General features: G+C 40.6%; 1 protein-coding gene across 1 annotated transcript; it reads right to left on the reverse strand.

Moving 5' to 3' along the window:
- Positions 1-255: 255 nt before the first annotated feature.
- On the reverse strand, positions 256-17,434 carry LOC116673682 (ubiquitin-protein ligase E3A). The gene is made up of 11 exons (XM_032505897.1): positions 17,112-17,434; positions 16,414-16,458; positions 14,686-14,990; positions 13,269-14,521; positions 13,014-13,158; positions 11,701-11,906; positions 11,410-11,574; positions 9,371-9,526; positions 9,195-9,268; positions 7,273-7,416; positions 256-1,975 (listed from the first exon to the last, which is right to left on the reverse strand). The coding sequence occupies exons 1-11, from the start codon at positions 17,186-17,188 to the stop codon at positions 1,855-1,857; spliced, it is 2,691 nt and encodes an 896-aa protein (XP_032361788.1). The 5' UTR covers positions 17,189-17,434; the 3' UTR covers positions 256-1,854.
- Between the last annotated feature and the right edge of the window lie 1,947 nt (positions 17,435-19,381).

The raw sequence follows: 19,381 nt of genomic DNA on the forward strand, positions 1-19,381 counted from the left end.
AGCTGTTTTCATTCTCATTGAATGTGACAAATCCAAATATAAATCTGATCACAGTGATGTGTCCACACAGTACCATCTCCCCCAGAGTCAGAGAATATCAATGGTATCTCTGTGCATTCAGTACAGAGGTACATAGGTCCGGGACATGTTTATCCTAGCTTTGACCAAAGACTGGAAGCAAGGGGGTCAGTTAGCCTAGCTACATAATATTATACTAAAAGATACAATGTGACAGTCATAGAGAATGTGGAAGTGTTTTTTGCCTGCTTCCAGCCTTCAAAATACGCTCAATTGGATGCAAACAAGATGGCATTTAAATTCATCCCCTCGCTTAACGGTGGATGAGATAGCGAACAGGAACATTTCACAAAATGTAATTTTTTGTTTTCCCATCTCTCATAAGCGTATTTTAGTGAGAGATCTGATCAAACCACACATTTACACTGATATTATTTTCCAATGTGGGTCTCACAGCAAAAGAAGGACTGATAGGAACATATCAGGGGCTTCTCTGAGACTCAGTGGCTACAGGATTGACTGACCATGGATTGCAGCTTTACACAATAATTACTTTGTTCAGATTGTGCTTAGACTACTGTCCTCACTTGCCCAGTGACCGACACATTGCCAGCCATCTGGCATGGCAATGTGAATACAAACACCTGTCAGGTCATTTGGCGTGCCGTTAGAAGATTCATGGTGCATTAAAATAACAGGTGTAACCACAACCAGAGACTAAGGCCAAATGGACTTAAGATCACAAGCTACCAAAGCTTTGCCAGTGACAATGTACTGTTGGCTTGACTCTACATGTGGAGTTCCAGATAAACTGAGGTTATACTGAACAGAGACTCTGCAGTGTGAGACTAGCTTGGCACAAGAAGAGTTCTATGCCTGTGTATGAGAACATCATCAGTGACCGGTCTATATGTGTACATCTTCCAAAACGTGCACAATATGGTATCGTAGTTCCAACCGCACTGATATATATAAATACTGTTTTTATTTAGAATTGTCAACACAGGAAGACATGGAAATAAAATGCTTCAAACAATCATGGCAACTTGTGGCCAAAAAACAAACATTCTGAAAATGTCTAAGTGCACTTACACAGCTCTGACAAGATTTTAGTCTAACCTGCAGTGTCTCCCCCCCCCCCCCCCCCCCCGCCCCTTCCCCAAGGGAAAAAGGCGAAAAAATAAAAACAGCTATTTCATAATGTGCCATTTTGGACTAGATAGAAGCAATAGCCGATGGCTGTGAGTGGAATGGTCAGCGAGAGCGCTTTCTTCTGTTGGGACTAAATTATTTTGTAGTAAAGACTAGTCTAAAACTAGATTATCTCTGCCAATTGTCTATGAACAAGGTCAGGTCTACTTTAACACTTTTTTGTTCAATAAATGGGGTTTATATTGACTTGTTACTGCATTGTCTCGAATGTACAGTTTAATAATAACCCTCCCCCTTTCCCAAGTAAGGAAACTATCACAACAGGCAGGCATGACAAATAACCCATTTTAACCTTAAAATAAATAATAAGGAAATGATTCTCTCTGTACAAAGAAAAGAAAGACGGGGAGGCTGCTGCACATTCACATATTGTGGATGTCGGGGTGGGTATTTTGATCAGGAGGTCTCTGTGCTTACACTGACTGATGTGGGATGATGCGGGCACAGTAGAAGAACTACTGGAGCACTCTATTGGAAGCATTTCTCCTCTTTCATTATTGACTTGCTTTTCCTCAAAACATACTCTGGTCTGTCTTTTGTCACCTTTTGATAAAGGAAGGGCAGAGCAGGGTTTGATGGGCTTTCTGAGAAGGAGTCCGTTTGCTGTGTGTTTGGAGCAGGGGCTCAGAGCATGCCAAACCCTTTGGCATAGGTGATGGCTTTCAGCAGTCTCTCCTTCAGCTTCTCCTTGCTGCTGTACTCAGGCAGCAGCAGCACATTAAAGCAAGTGTGAGACGTCGGTAACCTGCCAAGACAAAACAACACAGCCGGTCAGCTTTAGACTCCCTGTGAAACGAAAGTTAGAGAGTGTTTAGCGTATGTGCTGGGACGTATTTCCAAGTGAAACTGAATGCAAGAGGGATTCAAATCAAATCCTTTGCATTTGATTGGACCGTGTTAATGTAACAGTTGTGTGAATAATGCTCAGAATAGCTTTTAGTTCCATGATATCAATGCATTGGGAACACTGAACATTCAACTCCAAATCAAAACATGACCAAAATTGATCACGTTTGTGTTATACCTTTACAGAAAGTGAAGAAAAAGGAACATTAGCCTGTTCTAAAAAAAATAGCAGTATTTGCAATTTTCTTAACAAACTCAAACATTTACTGTATACACTGAAAAAACTCAAGGGTTTGCTTTACTTTGAATCACTGCACTAATATTTAGTTGCATAGCCATTATTTCTGAGAAGAGCTTCACATCTGTGTTGCATGGAGTCGACCAACTTCTGGCACCTGTGAACAGGTATTCCAGCCCAGGACCATTGAACTACATTCCACAATTCCTCTGCATTACTGGGGTTTGGCCTCAGAAACACCCCACAAGTGTTCTATGGGATTGAGGGCCGCTCCATAACATCAATCTGGTTCATCTGGAACCTAGACTTTACTCCCTTACTTGTGTGTTTTGGGTCATTGTCTTGTTGAAAGACCCATTTCAAAGGCATTACCTTTTCAGCATAAGGTAACATGACCTCTTCAAGTATTGTGATGTTTTGAATCTGATCCATGATCCCTGGTATGTAAAAAATAGGCCCAACATCACAGTTTGAACAACATCCCCATAACATGATTTTGCACCACCATGCTTTATTGTCTTCACGGTGTACTTGAATTCAAAGCATGGGGGTCGGAGGACAAACTGTCTGCGGCCCCTAGACTCAAAAAGAACAAGTTTGCTCTCATCGAGTCCACAGACTGTTGCTCCATTTCTCCTTTTGCCAGTCAATGTGTCCTTTGGCAAATTTCAACCTATTCAGCATGTGTCTTTTTTCCAGCAATGGGACTTTGCAGGGGGGGGGGGGTTCTAGCTGATAGCTTTGCTTCATATAGCTTTCTTCTGATCGTAAAAGTACTCACAGTTACCTTTAAGTCTTCTTCGATTTTCCTGGAGCTGATCACTGGTTGAGCCTTTGCATGTGCATGTTTGGATGCATTTTGTCTTGCTCGGGCTCAGACCAAAAGCTCTTTGTAAATCAGTGCAGCACAAATTGGCAAAGTGTACATGTCCTTTGAAATTATAGTAATTTTATTAGAGCTGGGCAGCGATTACATTTTTTATTCGCGATTAATCGCAAAAGGAAATAATGAATTTTAAAGTAGTGTATATAGTGCAATTTTTTTTTAAATGTTCTGCCATATGAACTAAAGTGCTGTAACATTTGTTCTGCAAAAACTTACCAGCATTTTGTTTATAAAGTAGCAGTTAAATAAAATATTTAGTGTACATCTCAACTTGAACAATGTATTTATCATGTCCAGAGTTGAATTCCATCTGGTTGAAATGTGTTGCATAAGCGACTCCTTCTTATGTCCACGTTCTTCTGTTGTTGCTCTAACTCTAGCACTTTTTGGACTGTGTTTAGAGCCCCACAACTTTCTGCACTTCGCAAGGACACACACACTGTTAAGCAGAGACACTGAGGGACACTGTCCAACGCGCTGTTAAGCAGAGACAGTGTGACAGAACGCTGGAGACCGGGCGCAAAGCAGGGGACATGATCAGAAGGCAAAAGGCTCGCAGCAGCGATCAGATTTGTATCTATTCGTACTCTCTGTGCTAACTGCGGTGCCTTTATTTGACACATTCCACTGCTGTGCAACTTCAATACAGTGTCCCGCGCATGTCTCAGCATAATGTCTCTCTTCTGTTTTCATTACAGTCAGAGCACGTGAATGCAGCGCCCACTTTTTATCAGAATAATGCACTGGAACTCCGGGATAATTATGGTTACCCAGTGAGTCCAATAGTCCCCAGTAAGAGCAACAGCGGGGGCATGTTGTAGTGATGTCGCGTTTGCAGTCCTCTCCTTTTCATACAACTCGAGTATTCTTGTGATGGTGCGTGTTGAGGGAATGCCGTAGTTGTTGCCATTCTCAGACCGATGTCCTCCACCACCCTACTGGGCCTGCAGTCTGTAGCTTTCCACGTCGCTATGGCATTCGTTAGCGTCTCTTGCCTTTGTTTATTTCTACCCCCCCCCCGCGCTGCATCTAACGTAGTCTGCCGAAGCCTCACGCCACTGTGTGTTTCGTTGAATGATTTGCTGTTTTCATGATTTCAGACTGGAAGTTCTCCGGTGATAAGAAAATTCAACTTTGCAGTATTTACAAAGCCTGTGAGCAACAAACTTTTACAATAATAAAGAAAAACTGCGTTAACGCGCGATAAAAAAATTGTCAGCGTTACTTAATTAATTAGTTAGTTAACGCGTTAACTTGCCCAGCCCTAAATTTGATAGAAAGCTGGTACAGCGCCCGTTGCATAGATGCCTGTTCGGATGGGCCTGTTGCTACTTCTGCTTGCAGCTTACTCGACAACCAATCCAAACAACTTCACACTCACCACTGTGCTTCCTTGGGTTCTGGACAATACACCTTCCATGACATAGTAGTGTCCCCTAGCAATGCTTAAGTATACGCGTCATTAGCTAAGAGCTAGCTATTTGGGACCAGGCCATTTCCGGGAAATAAAGTGTTTCAAAAAAAAACATAAGAGAATCATAATTTTTGAAACAATTTCAAGTTGAAACAGGTTCTGGATGCCCAATCCCACAGGGTTTTAGTCTTGGACTGTATTTTCTCTAACATGTTTCTGATGATGATATTGTTCAAATTAAATTAAAAGACTCAGTAACACAAGCCAAGCAATGCCAAAAAAAAAAAACTTTTAACCTTATGCTCACTGCAATCCCTACTTTCTACAGTGAATGCAACTGCACAATGGTAGTTTGAAATTCACTAACGAAACAACCTTTGCAACTTTCCACCATCGCTTGTGTAACAAAGTGAATGAGACAATGTAAACACGCTTGCTGTGGGGAACGTCCTCTTTAGTTTCTGCGTTATGGCGTTGAATTATGGCCAGAAAAGCATTTCAACATAATGTCTTCACAGCGAAGTTGACCACTGACCTTTTGGGTGTTAAATGTCATAACCTCATCATCATCATCATTTCAACGTATTAGGTGTGAAATTAATTGACATGATTAGCACAGGAATTCTTGAGAAGGCCAAGAAGGTGTTATGTGAGGTCACAGTGATCTTAACCTTTGACCAACAGGTTCTAATTCGGTTCTTTGAGTCCAAGTGGACGTCTGTGCCAAATTTGAAACATTCCCTAAAGGCGTAACTGAAATATAATGCCTCCAGCCACAGAGGTATGATAAAACCTTTGCTGTAGGTATCTAAAGCGGGACTCCTGTTAACCCCTCAGTTAACTTGGAGAACCTGAAAACTGTAACTCATTCAACCTGCTTTGGCAGTATCTATAAAAAGGTCTTTCAGTCTTTATTCCACATCAGGGCAGGAATTATGCAGGGGCCACAACAGCCAATGGCTGCCGTGCCTCTTCAGTTTGACCTTACGCCCCTCAAAAGATATGCCCTGTGGCCAAAATGGTCTTGATGCCATTTTCTCCTCTGTCCCTTTCCAGTCAACACGGTTTAGTGTCTTTTGAGACAAAGAAATATGCACAATTTGGTTAATTAATCAAAATGTAAACGTGGTTATAATTTCGGCTCCCAATGATCACAAAAAACAGAAAAATTGGGGAAAAGAAAAATGTATTTAGCTTATTATGTTTCGCAAGTAAACTCTTATTTTCTCTTGTGTTCTGAAAAGGAAAAAATAAAGTTTAAATAGGAAGAGTATTAAGGCAAATTTCACCGTTGTATGTGTTTTTTTACTCTTGATTTGTTGAACTTTTTTCCGTTGTTTTTTAAGTTCAATAATTGCAAAATCTTTCCAGAAGTCAACAAGTAATTGTGCTAAATTAAGTGTGACTTCAATAGTGACCGAAACAGTCGTAATGATATTTTTCCCCATAATCTAGCAGCCCTAACTGCACGTATGCCTGGTTCTGTTTCATAAATTGCAATAATTGTGGAGGTAGGTGCCCACACAAGCGTCATTTCCACCCCCGCAGATTGCCATAAATGGACATAGACACCCTTAAATTCTGATTGCGTATCAATACTTGAGCCTGCTCCAGCACTCATCAGACCTGTCAATGAGAAATACGGGGGGGGAAGTGCAGTTTCTCAGGACTGTGCTGCATCTGTGAGGTTCTCTAACCATGCCAGAGCAGCTGTCATTACGCACAACATTGTTTATTTGTTGGGCTTTCTGCCCTGGCATTAGGCCTTTGTGCCCTCAACACCCAAGGCAAAATTGTGAAATTCCAGGCCTGTTCCACATCTTTTGATTGAACAGCAGGCCCACCAGAGGATTTTCACCCAACTAGTTGTACACTGTCTCATTTTATACTTTATCAAAAAGTGTTGTACAGATGTTAGTAGGAACGCTCGTTATGTGTGCCACAGCTCAGACTCAGACTGATTTCAAGACTTCAAAGCTATAGCACGTGGTTTCTGTTGCCCCCATGAGGAATTCTAAGTAATGGCAACAAAACTGTCGGCGCCCCCACAAGATACAAGCCTTACGTGATCACGCAGGCGCCCCCACCCCTTCTCCACGCAGTTGCTAGTAGCCAAGGAGGACACAGAAGATTTAAAAAACATGACGACTGCGCGGGAAAGTCATTGGACGACACAATTATCTAAACATAGCCATACTTTATAATACAGAGAGAGTTTCGGCGAGCTGAACTGAATTAGCTTTGTAGCAACTCATTTGGCAATGGCTTGACTGTAACAGCTGTTTGTTATTATCAAAATCTTAAGTGAACATTGTGCTGCCACAGTTGAGTGCTGCCACAGAGGGCCCAAGAAAAAAGACAAGCAGGACCAATTTCACAGCTTGCTGAGTACTATTTAACTGTTTCTTAAGTAAAGCATAGTGTAGCAAGCAGGTCAACCACATTTACTTGCTCCCTAAAGCCTAATGAAGGGATTGACACATTGACTCACTCAAATTACTATTTTAAAATCCCTGGAAAAGAGTGATGAGAAAATGACGCAGTTAGTTCAAAATTCAAATCAATCACTTTAAGGAGCAAAAAGTCATAAACTGTGTAAAAATATGAGTGCATTACAGGAAGAGCCAAGGAGCAGCATAATGGATAGAGGTGGTTCACCTGTCAGTGTCAGGGCCATTCTTGGCAATGATCATCTTCAGCTTGCCCAGCCCACCCACAGGTGCTCTGTCAGTGCCGGTGGTGAACTGCAGGAAGAAACGCTTCTGCTCCTCACCAAACGAATGCAACGTCTCCCAAAACTCCCTACGAAGAGTGAAGTGATAACATTTGCAAATATAATAATCCAATGGAATTAATAACAATCCTCTTATCTAACAACAAAGACATGATGTTATGTACATTTTAACTCAGTATTAAAAGTTTACCTTTTAAGAGCACCAGTGTTTACTTAAAGGTGCCCTGCCACACAAAGCCATTTTTTAACTTGCATTTTTTTGTTTGTGTTATGTTGTAAATGTAAAAATGAACTGCAACCTCCTCTGGCAGCTCTAGCCACTGAAAAGAAATAAGCGGAGAAATTAGGCCAATTACAAAAGCTGGTCAGTCAGACGACATGTTGCATTCATGAGATCACCCAGTTGTGCTGATAGCCAGGCTCTCGTTGGCTAGCTGTTACCCAATCAGAGTCAAGCAGCTTAGCTCGTTGAATATTAATGAGAACCGGCACAAATCGAGTCTTCCTCCAGGCTTTCTATACCACGCTAGAATGGCTTGAAACAAGGTAACCATGGCATTTTTTTCCACAAAAAATGTTACAGAGTCCATGATAGAACATCAGACATTACCACAAAGTAATGAAATGCATGTGGCAGGGCACCGTTAACTGTGGTCCAAACACTACTTCTACTACAGCTAATAGAAAGGGTGATACCTCAATGTGACATTTAAAAGCTGTAAACAAACCTCCTTATTTCCACCATGATCCTGCACATCTCTGCAAGAAGCAGGGGACCTGTTTCCAGGTCAATAGGGTCTTGCGCATTGGGTATGCATTTAAACCAGGGGTTGACGCATTGACTGTGTAAGTGAAGACAAAACATCTCAAATCCCCCTAGTGGCTGGTTGCAGTATGGGTCATAAATCTCACCCCCCTCCATGTTGAGAGATGGTTTCTGTTGTTTTAGGTAGTTTTTTGCTAATCTTGCTAATTTTCAAGCATTCATTTCCTTGATAAGTTTGGGTTTTTTAATGCTATAATAGGGTCAAAAGTCACAATTGACAGCTGTAATTAGTGTTGTTTGAGATAAGCTACGCCTTGCCCGTTAAGTGGACGAGAGCAGGCGGCAGCAGCAGTGGGCAGTGACAAAATAGCCACGGTCAAGTCGGACAGTTTACAGCTGTTTCCATCAGCCTTCAGGCTGAACAGAAATCCCAGAACACGCGAATCCTGTTAGGTCCAATTGCGATTTAATAAATTGTTATCAGACCTGTAGGCTATATCAGCTTGTACACAGTTGCCTTTAAATCAGACTTCAATATGTATCAAGTTAAATACCTCCAATTCAAAAACAATAAAAAAGGGTATATAAAACGTCATCATGCTGAGTCGATTCTGAACCATTTAGATCAGCTGGGAGCCAGGGGTATCCCAACAGGCCCTGGGTCCGTCTGGGTCCTGCAGTCGGTTAAAGCAACAGCGCTGCCTGCGTCTTAAACCTGCGGCCACCTTGATCTCGTGAGTGTATCGTTACCCACGCGTGCATGATGTCAGAGCAAGTCGGGATCAAGTCAGATACAAATCTATCCGACATGAGTTTGGCCTGGCTCATCTCGATTGAGCCTATTGACCCATAATTGGTTGGCAGGTGTATGGGTGGGAATTGGCTAATGCAGCTACAACCTTGATCACTGCTGAGCAAACTCTGGCTCCAAAATTACAAGCTGGAAGAGCCCGTATCCCGGATATTTTGGCTTCACTTTTGTACAGTGGAGACATGTTGTCTATCTTTATATACAGTCTATGACTCAAACCATACTCATAATTTTGGTGCACATGTACCAACAAACACACACTTTCTTACTTGATGATTCGAGAATCTCTGTTGTAACCACCATCATACTCCGTTGTTTCTTCAAGTGCTAGGAAGTCCAGGTTCTGCAGTATTTAAAAGAAACAAAAAACATGGATTGAAATTAAGCATTTAAGCAAATTAAAATGACTTAATAACCTACTCAAATGTCTGTTGACAAATCTCACCCTGCTTCCACAGATCAGCAGCTCGATTTCCTCTGGTCTGAACAGGTATTTTAGTGGTGACTCGTTGGTGACCATGTGGAAGCCTCTCCTGAAAGCTTTGAACTGCTTCTCCACACTTTTGTTCAGCATGTATTCTGCATACTGAGCCACAAACTCCTGCACAAACGCACATCAACAGGAACAGTTACTGTTTGTCAAAAACCTGATGAGTACATTTTCCCACCTAATTATATCTAGCGTTCAGAGAAGCTGTTTTAATTCATCATATTATCCAGCACTATCAGTGTGCTATAATGACCTCAAAATTAACCATGGGCGTTCTAAAGGTGCATCCACTAGTAAAACATATCTTGCCACGGTCATACAATGCAGGAGAAGGGAATTCAAATTGTATCAGCACTGAAATATTCAACAGGAAAAAAAAAAATCCCTGTGACTGAGGAGAATATGGTTTCATGTCAAGTCTGTCAAGAAATAATTGATTATAAGCATTATTAGTCCTGACTGTATTTCTTATGTCAGAAATAATGGCAAGCAGCCAGAAACAGAAGGGAAAAGTTGCATCTTGTGTAGTAATACTACGAAGGATGGCTATTTTGTACACAGAAAGAGCTAGGGGGCCACCCCATATGAGGCTGCGTTCAGTCCGGGAAACAGCGATTTGGTGATTTTCCACAGGCTGTCGGAGTGTTACTTAAATGGCCTATTAGTGTGATGTCCAGTTTCAACTGGCATTAAAAGAGCATTCCTGTGGATTTTAACACGTAGCTCTGTTGTTTGGAGTGCTGTCAGGACCAAGAAAAACGAAAACAATCAATGCTGCCTACACCGTGTTATCTCCCTACTAGAGGTAGGGCCCAACAGGCTTAAACAGGGCAGAATGACAGAAAGGCATAAAAGTTGTGTTAATCACAACTTGTGTTGTGTTTTGTTTTTAACCGCACCGTCTGGCAGCTGACGCAGGCTGTGTGAATGCAAACTAAATGGGAAAGTCTGTTGCTGAGTCTGTTGCTAAGTGATTAACAAAGTTACAGCATTGGATCGGGGTAAGTGATAAAGTCAGTCGAGTTGGAGCTTTCTCATTGACTGTTGCTCTTCAAAAATCATTCAGCATGACAGTTGGTAACGTCTTTGGCTCCCCTACCGCTGATCAAATCAGCTGTTGTTGCTGCCACCGCCATTTTAATGAAACAAATAATGCTCAACTTTACCCCTGACTGGTGTATGTATGTTGAGTTAAAACTTACATGAGATTAACTCACAAAAATAACAGAAACGGAAAATCATCTTTAAAATAGAACCATCTGAAAGTAGCGTAAGGCAGTCCCTCCAGGATTTTGCAGCTTTTTTTTAGATTGTTGCTGGCCAAAATGCCTTATTTTGCTGGAGCTTTTGTAAAAAAAATTAAAAAAGTGATAAAAGTTGCAATCTCTTTTGTATGTATGTTGCAATGAAGTTGCGGGAGACAGAGAAAGTTGCAAAAAAAAGTTTAAAAAAATAAAAAGGAAACATATAATGACATTAGGCTTTGTTTTCCTAGTAACTTTACCAAAAAGTTGCAGTGATTGGTCATAATTTGCGGGTTGCACCAAAGTCACAATGATTGGTTGAATTTGCATTAATTGGCGACATTGCGAAATCCTGAAGGGACTGGTAAGGAAAAGATGCCGAAGGGACTTTAGTTTCACTTTGAGTTTTAACATAGGACCATCGCCTTAGAGCTGGGCTGTGATCTGTTCTCTCGGCAAAGAAGTCTCCCTGTGGCAGGGAAGCGAAGGCATGGTGGCTGATTTCATCCACCATGCTTTCATGCTACAGAAAATGAGCCAAACAAAGTTGAAGTTAGAAGTTCAGCTTTTGAATTCTCGCAGAACTCTCATATCTACTGTCATACAGTCCAGTGGTGGGTCTGCTTTATTTTTGCAACCCATACAAACCGCATCAGAGTTCATTTAGAGGCAGACCAAGACCCTGCTTTAGACCTCTAAAAAGGTTTTCAATGCAGTTTATAAATGCTTCATGTTTTCCATTTGGCTTACCTTTCTGTTTTCATTTGTGACTGGAATTTTGTCCCCGTTTTCCCTTAAATCATACATAAGTGGGTTCCCAAACAGGTCTGTCTGGGAAATCTGGAAAGTGATCATCATGTCCTCTTCCACGCTGCCCTCATACTCCAGCAGCTCCTTCAGACTCTGGTATAGAACCTTTACAACACAGTTCAGCACAGTCGGATATCATAAGTGAACTTCCAGCATAAAAATGTAAGTGTTAAAGCTACATGAACTATGCAGCTAAAGAGCAATAAGAACATTTGATGAGGTAGTTCTTACCGGGTTGGCATCAGCCAAGTCCCTGAAAGTTCCTTTCTTGCCCATCAACTTCCTGTACACCACCATAGGAAAGTGGACATCCAAAATACAATTGTTATAGATGGCCAGACCAAGAACGATGCCAATCAGAGTGTACTGGCCCTCATTTTCGAGTGATGACGAGTTGAACCAAAACAGTTTGGTGCGCTCATCGTATGTGAACATGCCTGCAGGAGGAGAACATGAAAAAAAGTGTTAATTAGGGCTGTCAATCGCACATTTCGTATCTGTTTTAAATGCAATTTTAAAAGGGATAATTGCAGAATCACTATAGCCTACAAGGTAATTATTTGCAACAGCAGCCTTATGTAGATGATGCCCTATTTAACATCCTGTTTAAACCCAGGCCTTTGGCATCTAAAAGTACAGTATCTATTTAATAGTATTATTCTTAGTATATTATAGTAATATTTCATAACATCATTATAATTATATATAGTATATTAACCATAATTTTTTAACACTAATATTTTATATATGACATACAATAGTGCTGATGAAGATATACCAATATTCAATTTAGGGCTACAACAAACCAATATTTTCATAGTCAATTAATCTCTTGAATATTTTCTCGATGACCTGATTGTTTGGTCAATAAAATGTCAGAAAATGGTGAAAAATGTGGATCTGTGTTACCCAAAGCCCAGGACGACTTCCTCAAATATCTGACCACAACTCAAAGATATACAGTTTACCGTCACAGAGGAGTGAAAAAACTAGAAGATATTTACATTTAAGAAGTTTAAGAATTTTTACTTTTGGCTTGAAAAATGACTCAAACCGACTAATCGATTATCAAAATAGTTGCCAATTAATTTAAAAGTTGACAACTAATCGATTAATCTTTGCAGCTCTAATTCAATTACTTACTATTATCCCTCAGGTCTATTTTTGTTCAATTTGTTTGTTTATCTATTTCTATTATTATTATTATTATTATCATTATCATTGTCTCTGCCACAATTGTTTTATCACTCTAAGGTTCAGTAAACATGTATGCCTTGCTTCTCATCCGAACATACATTCACTCATACACACTTTCCCTACACATTGTTTGTCATGTCAACATAACTGCTGTATATTTTGTCTGTAATTCTATCTTTATGTCCATGAATGTTAATGATGATGATGCACAAGGTGATGTGTGGTGAACGTCTGGCGTCGTAAGGCTGCAGTGCATCACTAGGGTGGGTGCTAAACATTGGTGGTGGTGGAGAGTAGTTTCCACAAAACGTTTTCACATATATGCTACTTGTTGTGCATTTTCTTACCAATATCTGGGTTAAAGATCTCCTCCACCACCAGCTGGAAGAACTCTTTGGAAACGCCACCTTCATCAACACCTTGCTCTCCTTCGAACTCCACATACAGCTGCTTCTTCAAGTCTGCAGGATTCTCCATTGCTATCATTTCAAGCTACAGACACACAAGGGAAACAGATCAGGGCAATGTGTTTGGTACTAAACCGAATGTATTAGAAAGGGGCCTTAATATTAATTGGATATATTGAACTGGCACACTCATACCCTGACCAGAGCGTCGTCAATGATGTGGTCTCGCCGCACTTTGAGCCTCAGGTAGGGATTGAGCTGCTGACCTTGCACCAAACTGTAGAGCACAGTTATACGCCGCTCACTGTACATGCGGATGCGGTTGTCATAGTAAAGGCCCAGGTTCTTGGTGACGGCATTCAGGATGAAGGGGCAGGTCATAAAGGAGAACTTGTTTTCAGTTTCAACCTTAAAGAAAGTATAGTCCTTGTCCATCTCCAGCACCTCATTTAGAGGCTCATTGACAAACTCCTCAAAGGCAACGAGTGGCCGTCTGCAATCGTTGGTGCGGATCCCTAACTCCGTCTCCACCGGGTCCACCCGAGGGCCCTTCTTGTTCCGTCGTTCCTCACCCAGCAGCTCTTGCAGGGTAAGTTCACTAGACTCTGGGATGGGCTCCTCGTCCTCATCCTCGTTGTGCTCTACATCCAGGTCGCCGCCCAGCACGTTTGCATAGTAGACGATCTTCAAGCACTTGGTGGCTGCCACTACTGCGTCATCATCGTTGACCAGGTTGCGGCTGTTGAACTCGTTACTGATCACCTTGTAGGTAATGAGCTGCTGGAAGGTCTCTACCATGCGCCGAATCTGTCCTGCGCTGTAGTGTGACCACAAGCTTGCCAGCTTGGCCTGGGCTGCCAGTGGGAGTTTGCTCATGGCCTTGCAGAACTGCGGGAGGGCGATCTCCAAGTACTCTGGGCTGTGGAGGTTGCTGTTTTCCATCACTATAACAAACAGGTTCAGGTAGTTTGGGTCTCGTGAGTACACATTGTGGTACGTCAGATCACACTCTACATTGGGTGAGAGGTAGACCAGCGCGTTCAGGAAGGCGGCTTCAATCTTCTCATTGGAGAGCAGCCGCTCGTAGACCCGCCTCACTGCTTCAATGTCCACCGACACCTCATCAGGGGCCAGCTTTTGGACATCATTTTCCCCTGAGGAGCCCTCTCCGAGCCTTGATGATGAAGAGGAGGCAGGGGAGTCCTCCTCCATAGCTGTAGCAGAACAGGCGGCGGCCTCCTTCTCATCCTCATCCTTGTCCTCATCCTTCCCTTGGAGGGACTTGAGCTCCTCCTTAGTGTGAGGTTTGGACCTCCGGAAGCTCTGCACCAGGCCCTCAGCACTGGAGAACACCCTACCTATTACCCTGATCAGGGGCGAGTAATCTTCTTTCTCTCCACAGATGTCCAAGATCTCATACACTTTCTCCTCTGTCAGGTAATTTACATCTATAAACAGAATCAAACATCACATGGTTAAAATTGTAGGAGAACAAAACTAACATTAAAAACAAAATTAACAGATTTCATTTACTGCATGACTGTATCAGCATATTCTGCTCTATTTTCTTCATCAACGCTGTGTAATTCCTAAATGTCTGGCATCAATTTACCTTTGAAATTGTCCCGTACAGAGTGGACATCTTTGTGGTTCAACTTCCTGTTGCCGCAGGCTGAGTTGCTGTGAGCGCTGCTCTCTAGGTAGGTCGAGGCAGTGCCTTTCTTTGAGGGGTGGGGGTCACATAGCTTAGCGTTGACCTTGTAGAGCTCCAAGGCTTTGACCGCCGCTGCGTTGTTATCCATGCGGTTGAAACCGACTGATGAGGCACACCAGGAGTTGGAGCACGACTCATTCCCACAGCCCTCAGTTAACTGGTGGTAATAGCGCTCTATTAGATGTTTGGCAGCTGCTCGCTTCCTGCATTCAGAAGTAACGCACAAAAAGGTTATGAGTACTGGGTTAATCCACTTTTTAAAATCATTAATAGCCGTTGGTACATTATGGGATGGACTGGTATAAAGAATGATTCCCATGTTTAAACTTAAGAACCATTAAGTTTTCATCTGACAACTCAAAACAGTTGTGACTGCAGTTTTGGTTGTGTGGCTAAAATACAGAGTATTACAGAGACAGCGGGTGCAGCTAATCCTGTTTCTAAGGCAATAGCTTCACTTAATTGAGCTGATCAAATAGATCATATACCTTGTGTATACAGTTCACAAGAGAGGACAACAGCAAAGATTTTTCTTTTACTTGAAATGCAGGCTTAAATTCAAAGTTCTAGGACTAATAGTATTTATATTAAAGCTTTTTGTTTTCCATACAAGTTGTGCAGCACAGTGTTGCAGCTAGTAAAGATGAAAGTAATTTGAATTACTTTGTACTGTTGGGTATCTTAATAGTACCATAATAGATCATCTTTTATCCAGTTTACTTTTTTTAATTCATAATCTAATGGAAAGTGACTAATGTCAAATATTTGTAGTGGAGTATTGGCTTCCAAAATGTATTGAAGTAGCATAACATGGAAATATTCTAGTAAAGTATCTCAAAATTGTACATAAGTACAGTAGTTTAGAAATGTGTGCTGTTGCTTTTTTATTTGATAGATGTAGGGGTAGGCTTTAGGACACAATTTAAACATTATAAGGTTTGGAGTCTTGACCTTTGCTGTAATATTAATCAAATACCCCTGTAACTGTGACTGAGAGCTTGATGCATGTGTCAATGTTGGAGTAACATAAATCCAATATTGATATATCAGGTGGTATGAATTTATTAACATAAACACAAAGTTTCCCCCAAACATTTTTGGTTTGGCTTTCTTAAATTTGAACATAAAAGTACATTATTGAACTTATCAGTAGTGATTTGAGAAAACAATTTAAACTCAAAGGCTACTTAATGCACAAGCTGTGTACCGTTTTCTACCATATCTATCAATCAGTCTTCTTCATTGCTGATGAACACCATTGGTTTTGTTTTATAAACTGGACTGTGCACCGTCATAATTTAATTCAGATGATCTTCAAACTGCTTAAAATAAACAATGCTCAGTGCTACTTAATGTATACCACTGCAACAGGACCAACTTGGAAGAATATCTTAGCAAAGACCTCTTCGATTTGAACATGCTAGTGTCACTCACTTTGTTTCAAAGTTCTATTACTATGGTTCACGATGTACATATATGGTTGTAACAAAAAAGAAAAGAAAACAAGAAGTGAGAACAGTCTAAAACAATAGTGGTCTGAGCTGCTGGTGTGGATGGGCAGAGTTAAGTAAGCTCACAGACACACGTAGCTATATACTAGAGTAGCATACAATGAATTTCACTTACATTCGGCTTGCTTCTGGGTTTTCTATTTCAGGCTCCTCGTATTCTCTAATTAAAGAACAGACAATAACGATCAGCACTACAACAGAGGTCACGCTGCGTTGCATTGACGTGAAAAATTAAAACAAATACTGTTGCCTCTCTGTTGGTTGCATTAGGGACTCCGGGGCAATATTAGAACACATCTTCATTTACAAATTGCGTGTGCCTTAGTTACGATGAGAAAATTACATTAGAGTCGGTGTCTTGTAGAACCAGGTTAGCCTTACAGTGATTAGGGCCACAGTCAGTGTATTTTGCTAAATGTGTAGCCATGGTTAAGAACCATAATCAATGTTATTGATTATCAAAATTAGCGTTTAACAAAATCATACATTGCAATCATAGAGGGGCAATAGGGCTAACTTAAACAAGTAGTAGAAATGGCATGGACCTGAAGATCATAACGCTGCCTTAGCAAGCTAATATAGCATGAAAAGGCTAGCCCTCCGGCCTTATTTCAACTATTATTCATGCAGATATAAAAATGTCCAAAGTAGTAACAATTTTCACTTTCAATCAACTAATGTTTGCCATGAACTTTGCCTTATTGTATTGATAAAACAGAGCTCCACAGAGCTACAACATCTAGCTAGCTATCAGTTCAAGTGCTTCTCCTAGCATCTCCAGCATCCCCGACTCTTTCCTGTTGGCGTCCCCACCTATATGGTCCTTCTGCGGGGCTAGTCTCGGCCTGTGGTGGCGCACACTCACAGTCCTCCTTCTCGTCGGAATTCATACGAGACTTTATCCTCTGTTGTTTGGGATTTTGTTGCTGTCTGTGAATGTATCAAGTCGTCCCCAGGTTGACTACAACTTCAACAGCACGACGGTTTAAGTCTAAACAGGCAGCGACGAAGAATATGTTATTCAAAACTTCATTCACGGCTTTCCCACAGCAGGCTCCTTCCTCTGCTTGAGGTTCACAGCCATCTTGACTTCACTCACCGTCAACCCACGTCCCACAATGCACCGCGTTCAAGCTACAAGACCTGCTGGAATGGATCATAATGCTAAATGGATCTGGACTTATCATCTTCATTATGATACTGTGGCTGTATAACACCTCACGGATCAATGGAGAATTATGAGAAATATATCTTAAGTTTACATTACTATATATTTATATTGCATGATATTTACGCATTAAACATAAGAAGTGTTTAATGCAGTGAAGCAACAATATAATAAACTGAATTATCCATCTTTCTTATTGCCCTTTTTTTTAAGTGAACTGTCCATGAAAGACTTTTATTCTCTGTGCATTGCCCATATAACATACGTTATATTATTTGTATGTTCCTATCACGTACAGATTGCAAAGTAGATTACACAGGCCAGTGAAATTATATTTTCCCAAAAGCCCCAGAAAACAACCAGATGCTATTATACCTCCACCAATAAAATGTTATACAACTAAGCTATGAAGAGGATACAGGATCCCCTATTGACCCTTAAAATTTCAATAGGTATTGTGTTTTAGTGATGCCAAATCAAATAATCATTTCAGTTTTTTATAGTAAAAGTTCCACTTTTAGTGCATTGGCATTTTGTCCAGTCCAAATTTCTACTCCAGAGGTCACCATTATCAGCAAGCAGTAAAAATCCAGATCCAGCACTGAGACTGTGCATTGCAGAAGAGTTCACATAGAAAGAACACAGCTTCAGAGTTGTACTAATACTGCACTGAAACACATGTACATGCTTAACAATAGTTTCCTGGAAAATAAGCCAAAGATGTGTCATTACTCCAGATATATGTAAAACAAACACAGCAACAGAGAGAAATCAAATCAGAAGCACATATTTTTAACTTGCTCAGTAATTCAGGTGTTCTGGCAAAAAAAATTATGGGCGACATTAAACTTTACATTATTTCCACTCACACCTGGAAATATTTGGTTATTAAGACAAACCTCAAGATCCATGCTAGGGACAGGTACATATTTAAAATGCTTAACTTAAGGTACCAAAGCAAGTAACCAGGCTTTGGAAACAAGCCAAATCCCCAGATCTTCCAGGACTGATGGTAGACAGTAGAACAAAGACTGCAAATGGAAAAACTCCCTCTAACAGTCAGAAATTAAATGAATAAATTGCATCCATATCATATAGTTAGAAGAAAAAGTAAACTTTCTAATAAATTAATAAACATACTGTAGATGGATATGCATGCATGTGTGAGTTTTGTTGCTTGTCTTTTTATTAATTCTATATATTTTTTCTTCTCTTCCCTGTTATGTGATGTGTTCCCCCCCTGTTTTCCCTTGGTGTTTCTCTATTGAATGTTAATATGGGAGGGGGGAAATGTAGTACGGTAAAGAATGTAATGTTTTTTGCGCTTAACACTAAGAAAAGTACTACTACTAATGAAAAAAAAGAGGTTCCTGTGTGTTTGCATACAGGGTGAGTGCCACCGCTCAGGCACACACAGATGTCAAAACTATATGTTTAATATTCTAATTGAATTTGGCACAAGTGTTGGTACATATATCTTTCCCAGGGACCAGGTGCAAAAGACGTCAAACACCAATAATTAATTCTTTTATTTTAACAGGAATATTACCATTGAAATTCAGAATCTAAAGGTAGAGTCTTAAAAATACAAAAGTCTTAATGGATGATTTGAAGGGCAAATCCTGAAATCTGGGAGATTTAAGATTTCTGCCATCTGCTAGTGACACAAATGACATTTTTAGGATTATTTAATAATAATATTTAATCATAAAATGAACTTTCTCCTTATACAATTCCTTAGGAGTTTTTTTCACTCAGAACATATTGAGGACAGGGAATCCGTTGAGTTTGTTTTTGTTGCAATTTGTGTGAGGTTGACCCACTTAAGAACAAGATATTCTGAATATCAGCCATTTACATTTACTTTTATTGAAGAAGTATTGTTTTGTTGTATTCTATTCAATATGTGATGTGA

The sequence above is a fragment of the Etheostoma spectabile genome, chromosome 24, assembly GCF_008692095.1.
Source record: "Etheostoma spectabile isolate EspeVRDwgs_2016 chromosome 24, UIUC_Espe_1.0, whole genome shotgun sequence".
In the NCBI taxonomy this organism is placed as follows: Eukaryota; Metazoa; Chordata; class Actinopteri; order Perciformes; family Percidae; genus Etheostoma; species Etheostoma spectabile.